Raw genomic sequence first — 9,029 nt, 5'->3', positions numbered from 1 at the left:
CAACAATTATATCTTTCTCTTATCGTATCTCTTTCTATGTCTAATTATACTTCCAGTCTCGCCCTCCTGATTACATGTATACAATTTGTAGTGCCATCTCTTCTAGCTATTCTAACCACGTCTTTTAGAGTTTAAAGATTTAAATCGACCGCGTATGGTGCCTCCAGTGGAGGTGGCGGCGCCACACGGTCACTTTCGTCATAACATTTTTTCGTGCTAACAAGTAAACACGTAAGAGTTTTTTAATCAAAACATTTTAATTTATTTAACGGACAATTCAAGTTTTTATTACTTAAAAATGGGTGGACATAAGAGGAAATCTTCTGATCGAGACAAAGATTATGAAAAATTAAAAAAGCGACTGCGTGAAATGGAAAAGAAGCTGGAAAAACGCGAACAGAGGATAAACAACGACAAGGAGAATGACAATGGCGGTGCTCAGAATGGAAAGTTAGGTGAGCCGGAACAAACAAATGTCCAAGCAGCTCCCTTAAACCTGTCAAAAAATCGAAGCAAGTATTATTTAGGCAATTATTGTAAAATATATATATATATACATACATATCCGTCAAGGTTATGCGAGACATAACATAAGTACGGAAATTAAAAACAGCTGAGCTTATACGTGAGATAAGACAAAGCTGAAAATATTATGGTTGAACTTACACGAGAGGTAAGACATAACCAAAATAAACTATTTTCTCTCTCTCTTTTACAGAGACTCCAGGGAGCACTGTGAACGCCACACCGAAAAATCCGGAGGAGAGAGAAACTCCAGTTATAGATTTATCAAATGAAAATGAAACTGGGGAAACATCACAAGAAACACAATCAGCCAGTGGGGTTACAGAAACTTTAGACCTGGACCCAGAGATCCTAAAAATCATCGGAGAAACTCCAGCGTCTGAGCCAGAAGGCTTAAAACTATCAAGTCATATTTCTAATCGCTGGAAAATGTGGCTCAAAACGGGACAAACTAAAGAAACTAAAGAGCTTCTACTCAAAAAATACCCCAGAAAAGGTGAATGTTCTTTAGAGGCCCCGAAGTTAAACCCTGAAATTGCTGCATCACTAAATGATGGGTCTCTTAAGAGAGATAAATACTTCTTAAACACCCAAAACTTAGCTGGCTCTGCATTATCAGCATTAAGTTTGGTCATCGATCCCTTACTCACAAAGAAACGAGAAGAAATTGACATAAAAAAGATGTTAGAAAATTTATGGGATTCTTCACAAATTTTAATTGAGTTGTACCGAGGACAGACTATAGCCAGAAAAGCTTGTATTCTGCCTAGTCTAAACAAACAAACGGCTGCACTATTGGGGAAGACTGAGACTGGTGAGCTGTTATTTGGAGACAAGTTGGGGGAAAAGATTAAGGAATCTAAGGTTATTGATAAAATAGGGACAGATATAAAATCCCAACAGTCTTCTAAGAAACCTGGAGCTCCAACGAGCCATTTAAATGTGAAGAGCCCGTCTGTTCCACGATACCAAGCTCAGACGGGCACAAAACCAAAACCATCCAAGCCGAGTTACAATCAGAAATATTCCAGCCAATCGAAAGGTCCACAGAGTCACCACCGGGGTCAGAACAGCAAGAATCGGAGCCGATATTAATCAACGAATCTCAGGTAAATATTGCAGGAAGGCTAAGCGCATTTTTAAGCAAGTGGCGTACAATTACATCAGATCCCTTCATACTGCAAGCTATTAAGGGGTATAAAATACCCTTTAAGTTAAAACCATACCAACCGAAACCACCACTCGAGCGCAATTGGACAGATCTTGAAATTTCCACTATAAAAGTAGAAATTCAGAGATTATTAAAATTAGGAGCAGTAGAGAAAGTTTCACCGACGGAAGACCAGTTTATATCCTCGTTCTTCTTGGTCCCAAAGCCAGGTGGATCTAACAGATTTATAATTAATTTGAAAGATCTAAACGAGTTCATCGAGGTGGATCATTTTAAAATGGAAGACATGAGAACAGTTTGTAGATTACTCGCACCAGGAGTTTTTATGGGTACTATTGATCTTAAAGATGCCTATTTCTTAATGCAAGTGAATAAGTCAGATAGAAAATATCTTAGATTTGTTTTCCAAGGGGAAATCTACGAGTTCACATGTGCTCCATTCGGCCTTTGCTCAGCCCCGTTCGTATTTACGAAGGTATTAAAACCTGTTATCAATATCCTTCGAGAGGAAGGATTTTTATCCGTTGTATACCTTGATGATTTTCTCTGTATGGGGCTAGATATCAAATCTTGCTTGGCAAACTTAAGAGCGACGAAAGAATTTCTAATTTCTCTCGGTTTTATTGTAAACGAAGAAAAAAGTAATTTTAAGCCAAGCAGACGATGCAAATATTTGGGGCTGATTATTGATTCAGAGAAGTTCTGTCTACAGTTGACTGACCAGAAAAGAGAATCCATTTTAAATCAAGTAAATATTTTAATGAAGAAGCAGACATGCAAAATAAGATTTTTAGCCCAAATAATTGGGACACTCATAGCTGCTTGCCCAGCTGTTGAATATGGTATGCTACATTGTAAGCTACTTGAAAAAGCCAAAACAGAAGCTCTAACAGCAAATTATAATAATTACGAAAAAACCATGTTGTTACCAAAATATATTTCTGAAGATCTCAGATGGTGGGGGGAAAAAATCCCCATAGCTTCACGTAAAATAAGGATAGCGGATTATAAAAGAGAAATTTTCTCAGACGCTTCACTTACAGGCTGGGGAGCGTATTGTGACGGAAAGCATGCTCGAGGTTTCTGGAAACCAGAGGAAAAAAGCTTACATATTAATGATCTTGAACTACGAGCAGCTTTTTTGGCATTAAAGTGCTTTGCAACAGAGTTGAGTGATTGCGAGATTTTAATCAGAGTTGATAATTCAACAGCAAAGGCTTATATAAATAAAATGGGTGGTTCGCAATTCCTGCACTTACATCTACTGGCCAAAGAAATTTGGGACTGGTGTGAAGAACGGAGGATCTGGCTTTATGCTTCTTACATTCCATCAAGAGAAAATAAAGAAGCAGATAATCAATCTCGCGTAAAAAATATAGATACTGAATGGAGTTTAGCGGACTATGCGTTCAAACGCATCATAAAACGGTTTGGTGAACCGGCAATTGATCTATTTGCTTCACGAAATAATTCTAAATGTAGAAAATATTGCGCTTGGGAACGTGATCCGGATGCTATGGTGATAGATGCTTTTACAATTAATTGGAAAAAATATAAATTTTACGCATTTCCACCTTTCGCTTTAATAGCGCGAGTATTACAAAAAATTATTAATGATGGAGCATCTGGTGTCATTGTAATACCACTGTGGTCAACACAACCGTGGTTCCCACTGCTTGAAAACCTTATGACTTCTGATATGTTAATATTTAAACCTAATAATAATCTTCTAATTTCTCCGCTTAGCGACCAACGGTCCCATCCCATGGCGGCGACACTTACCCTGGCGGCCGTCAGATTATCAGGGAAGCGTTCTCAAGAAAAAATCTACCAGAATCATCATTAGAAATTCTGACAGCGTCTCTAGCAGAGTCTACTATTAAACAATACAATAGTGCGTTAAAGGACTGGTGGATGTTTTCAGTAGCAAAAGAACGGGACCCATTTGTCGTTGACGCAAGTTCAGTACTAGATTTTTTATCACAGAAATTCAAGGATGGCGCAGCTCACGGGACCCTCAACACTACAAGATCGGCTATATCTCTAATATCAGCAGTGGACATTACTACTGATCCTAATATTGCTCGGTTTTTCAAAGGAATTTTCAAATTGAGACCTATCAAGCCCAAATATGACTCAACATGGGATACTGAGCCAGTATTAACAAGAGCTGCAAACTTATTCCCATTAAATAAACTGTCGTTACGCCAACTAACAGAGAAACTAGTTATTTTATTGGCTCTGGGAACTGCACATAGAGTTCAAACCCTGTCATTGATTGCAATCAAAAATATTTCTCGCTATAAAAACAACGTGCAAATTAAGATCCCGGATATTATCAAGACATCACGGCCTGGAGCTTCACAACCCCTGTTAGTTTTACCTTTATTCACTGATAGGCCAGAGCTTTGTGTTGCAAATACTTTACTGGAGTATATAAAAAAGACAGAGGAGTTACGAGTAAATGAAAAACGTTTGTTGATTTCTTTTCGCAAACCACACAAAGCGGTTTCATCGCAAACGCTTAGTCGATGGATCAAAAAGTTTCTCAGCGAGTGTGGAGTAGACGAAAAATTTACTGCCCATAGCACTCGACATGCATCGACTTCAAAAGCAGCAGAGGCAGGAGTAAGCCTAGATCTGATAAGAAAGACAGCTGGTTGGTCAGAGAAATCACAAGTCTTTGCAAAATTTTATAATAGACCAATAAACAGTCAAAATAATAATAATTTTGCTGAGGTGGTTCTGCTTAATCGCACTAAAGATAAGTAAACAACTATATGTATGAATAAGTGTTTCCGGTCTCTTGGTTTTTCTTGAAAACTTAATAAACAAAAAAAAAAAAATTTTTTGTCTCTAAACATCTACAAATTGTATACATGTAATCAGGAGGGCGAGACTGGAAGTATAATTAAACGATCAAACGAACTTACCTGTACGTGAAGTTCGATCGTTATTATACGATAGTCTCGCCCGAACTGATTACAGTCCCACCCGAGTTCCAATGCACCCTAGGATATTTAAAGAATATCCTTCTCCCACGTAAGAATCAAAAATTTTCTTTTTTGCTTTCAACGATATGACGAAAGTGACCGTGTGGCGCCGCCACCTCCACTGGAGGCACCATACGCGGTCAATTTAAATCTTTAAACTCTAAAAGACGTGGTTAGAATAGCTAGAAGAGATGGCACTACAAATTGTATACATGTAATCAGTTCGGGCGAGACTATCGTATAATAACGATCGAACTTCACGTACAGGTAAGTTCGTTTGATCGTTTAATTATTCAGGTTAGTGACTGCGCCGTAGGGTGACCAATTATCTCATTTCTTCGTTTAACCTTCGCGAGAAATTTTATCGTGTTACAAAATGGCGCCCAAAGTGGGGCCACGATAGTAACGAAAATAATTGGCTCACAATAGATATACTCGGTCGCTCGAGCAAGCGGTTGCCAATCGCATCCTTGTCCCCGCTCGCACAAATGTTTCCAGGAATGCAAGAATTGGGATTTTTTTGTTTCAATTATGAATGTCAGCGAATAACAGTATCTCCGGATTTGATAAATTTTGGATTCAATTAGCGGACGCTGAACGAAAATAATTCACCATTCCCAGCCCGAATACTTTTTTTTTTTCTTTTTGATAAATATTATTTTTTTATTGATATGAAAATACGTGACGCCTGGTGTTCTCGAATATTTGTACACGCAGTCTATGGAAAAATGTACGAAGCCAGCGCGATAACATTTATGCAAAATGTGCAATGGGCAAGTGGTTGGAGGAAATTTTTTTTTTCTCGAATTGAATTTTCCAGAGAACCATCAGCGAATTCCAAGCAAGCTTCATAAACATACCGAGCAAACGCGCGATCACGGACGTAGCTGTGGTGTGGCTGAGTGGATACCACATGAGGATGAATTTTCAATCACAGGTTTTTGCGCGAAGTTTTCCTGTATTTAAGTTAATTACTGCTGCCTTTGCTATAATACTGCATTCAAGTCTTCAACAAAACACTAAAAAATAAGTTAACCACTTAATGTAAAACGAAATGTATGATTGAGCTTGAAATTTAAGCCGGAGTTACATAAACTAAGATAATTACAAGTGCAATATTGTAAACATTGAACATTTATTGTTCATCTAAATAAATATGGTTTCCTCCTCAAAAAAAAAAAAAAAACATGAGGATGGAGTGATGCGGGACACGGGCTCGATCGCAGTTCACTCTTTTTTTTTTTTTTATTTTTAAATTCAGTCCCGGCTTTTTTTTGTATTTTCGGAGAGAAAAAACAAATAAAAGAAAGAAAATTTCGAGAGCCGGTCGATTTTTTCCTTCTTTCCTTTTGCTTTTTTTTTTTACTAAACCCACCTTTTTTGTAGTGGGGGTAACCCAGAAGAGAACAAATAATTGAAACAATAAAATTCCAAGAGCGAATCGATTTGTTCCCCGTTTTTGGCGCCTCTTTTTTGATAAGGAAAAGTTTTGACAGTAATGTAAAATAGAGATTACTAAACACAAATTTATTGTTTTTTAATAACACCGGCCCACAAAAAAAAGTGGTCTGTACTTTTGACCGGACCTACCTATCTTTATGTATTTTGACGCGCTCAATCCGAATCTGAATTCAGTTTTTCCCGTACACCCTCAAAATTTTGAGTAAATTGCAAAAAACCATAAAAATCGCCAAAAATTAGCATTTTTGGTGAGACAAAAATTTATGGAAGTATAGACCAAGTATGATTTTTATGCATTTTGGTCCGCTTAACCCAAATCTTGAGTTTATTCAACCATAAGCCTTTTAAAATTTAATTGGGCCGGTGTTATTAAAAAACAATACATTTGTTTTTAGTAATCTCTATTTTCCATTATTGTCAAAACTTTTCCTTATTAAAAAAAAAAAAAAAACGCCCATTTTATATCAGTCTTGACGAGCATTTCTTAAGAAGATTAAGAGATGCGAGATCGGAACGACAAAATCATTTCAGTGGCAACAATGTATGGACCCCTCTCCTTTTCTGATATTGGCAGCCAGTTAAGAGGCTTCACAGTGTTCAGTTTAGTGCCAGCAGCTCTCGAGGTAGCAAGATGGTAAGTGAATTACATAATTATTTTACATGTATGGAAAAACCGGCAGGTTTGACGATCGTCTATTCACTTTATAGATTAAGAAGAGAAAAAAAGGGAAGGACCTGTAGTCGTATTTTATACTTTATTTAATTTTCCTTGAATTGTCAGACGTTTTTATTTTTGATTGTATAGGAAGAAGATGTGTGGGGAATTCCATTCTAGTGCACAAGAATATAGTACACATTTTCGATCATTTTTTCTTTTTTTTTTTTTTTTTTTTGGGAAACATTTTCCTCAATTTCCAAATTTCCTTAATTTTTTGGTATTCGAATCGATTCTTAAGAATTTTGCGCACAGGTGGGATTTCTTCAATTATTTTTTCCCTATTTCTGAGGATATTTCCTATCTGAGACCACTGTCAATAGGCGAGATTCCGGATATCATAAAATTACCTTTTTTTTCTAATTAAAAAGAAAATCACATAAGGCCACTAAGAACTCGAAATGAAAATCTGGAAAAATTAGAGATGTTTTTTTATATTCTAAGCCATTAACGTGAATGATCCGTTTAACGACCATCCTAATAGATATACATTGTATATAGGGCATTCCGCGTCAAATTTGCAACCCATGTACCTCACCCTCTTTGATTTTGATAATTCTTTAGTATGATGTTACAACCACGGTTTCAATCGACTTGAGACAGTGTCGGAATTTTTCGCAGATTTCTTTAGCCACCACTGAAATAGAAAAAAATTGTAAAACCAATTCCGAAAAAGCTTCTTTTAAAATTCTGAAGAAATTCACACTGATTTTATAATTGAGAATATTATTTGTAAGCACGACACGATAACGTGATCTCAACATCTACTACTTTTCTAGAAAGTTTTTAGTTTTCTTGGATCTTTGGATAACTTGAAAAAAAGAATGAAATGGTATGAACTGTATTCAGGCATTCTGGCATTCCTCTTAATTTCAGAAAAATTGAAATCTATTAATAATAGAGAAATTTATGACCGAACAAATAAATAGAAACTCCAATTTCGGCATGAGAAAAAAAACCTTGCTAGAAAAGTAGTAGATGTTGAGATCACGTTATCGTGTCGTGCTTACAAATAATATTCTTAATTATAAAATCAGTGTGAATTTCTTCAGAATTATAAAAGAAGCTTTTTCGGAATTGGTTTTACAATTTTTTTCCATTTCAGTGGTGGCTAAAGAAATCCGCGAAAAATTCCGACACTGTTTCAAGTCGATTGAAACCGTGGTTGTAACATCATACTAAAGAATCATCAAAATCAAAGAGGGTGAGGTACATGGGTTGCAAATTCGACGCGGAATGCCCTATATACAATGTATATCTATTAAGATGGTCGTTAAACGGATCATTCACGTTAATGGCTTAGAATATAAAAAAACATCTCTAATTTTTCCAGATTTTCATTTCGAGTTCTTAGTGGCCTTATGTGATTTTCTTTTTAATTAGAAAAAAAAGGTAATTTTATGATATCCGGAATCTCGCCCATTGACAGTGGTCTCAGATAGGAAATATCCTCAGAAATAGGGAAAAAATAATTGAAGAAATCCCACCTGTGCGCAAAATTCTTAAGAATCGATTCGAATACCAAAAAATTAAGGAAATTTGGAAATTGAGGAAAATGTTTCCCAAAAAAAAAAAAAAAAAAAAAAGAAAAAATGATCGAAAATGTGTACTATATTCTTGTGCACTAGAATGGAATTCCCCACACATCTTCTTCCTATACAATCAAAAATAAAAACGTCTGACAATTCAAGGAAAATTAAATAAAGTATAAAATACGACTACAGGTCCTTCCCTTTTTTTCTCTTCTTAATCTATAAAGTAAATAGACGATCGTCAAACCTGCCGGTTTTTCCATACATGTAAAATAATTATGTAATTCACTTACCATCTTGCTACCTCGAGAGCTGCTGGCACTAAACTGAACACTGTGAAGCCTCTTAACTGGCTGCCAATATCAGAAAAGGAGAGGGGTCCATACATTGTTGCCACTGAAATAATTTTGTCGTTCCGATCTCGCATCTCTCAATCTTCTTAAGAAATGCTCGTCAAGACTGATATAAAATGGGCGTTCTTTTTTTTTTTTTAATAAGGAAAAGTTTTGACAATAATGGAAAATAGAGATTACTAAAAACAAATGTATTGTTTTTTACTAACACCGGCCCAATTAAATTTTAAAAGGCTTATGGTTGAATAAACTCAAGATTTGGGTTTAGCGGACCAAAAT

General features: G+C 36.1%; 1 protein-coding gene across 1 annotated transcript; it reads left to right on the top strand.

The window, feature by feature from the left end:
- Window positions 1-236: 236 nt before the first annotated feature.
- LOC124211440 (uncharacterized) lies at window positions 237-4,454 on the top strand. Its single transcript, XM_046610502.1, has 3 exons — window positions 237-455; window positions 719-1,634; window positions 3,443-4,454. Exons 1-2 carry the CDS (start codon window positions 299-301, stop codon window positions 1,618-1,620), a joined length of 1,059 nt encoding a protein of 352 aa, XP_046466458.1. The 5' UTR covers window positions 237-298; the 3' UTR covers window positions 1,621-1,634; window positions 3,443-4,454.
- The last annotated feature ends 4,575 nt before the right edge of the window (window positions 4,455-9,029 follow it).

Source organism: Neodiprion pinetum, chromosome 1, assembly GCF_021155775.2.
Source record: "Neodiprion pinetum isolate iyNeoPine1 chromosome 1, iyNeoPine1.2, whole genome shotgun sequence".
Lineage (NCBI taxonomy): Eukaryota > Metazoa > Arthropoda > Insecta > Hymenoptera > Diprionidae > Neodiprion > Neodiprion pinetum.
Note: the sequence above shows the minus strand (reverse complement) of the source record. Positions and strands in the feature narration are given on the sequence as shown.

Bases quoted from the DNA above. Each gene is read 5' to 3' on its own strand.
- LOC124211440 (XM_046610502.1), top strand. From the start codon at position 299: ATGGGTGGACATAAGAGGAAATCTTCTGATCGAGACAAAGATTATGAA. The intron at 456-718 runs GTGAGCCGGAAC...TCTCTTTTACAG, and splicing joins TGCTCAGAATGGAAAGTTAG to AGACTCCAGGGAGCACTGTG.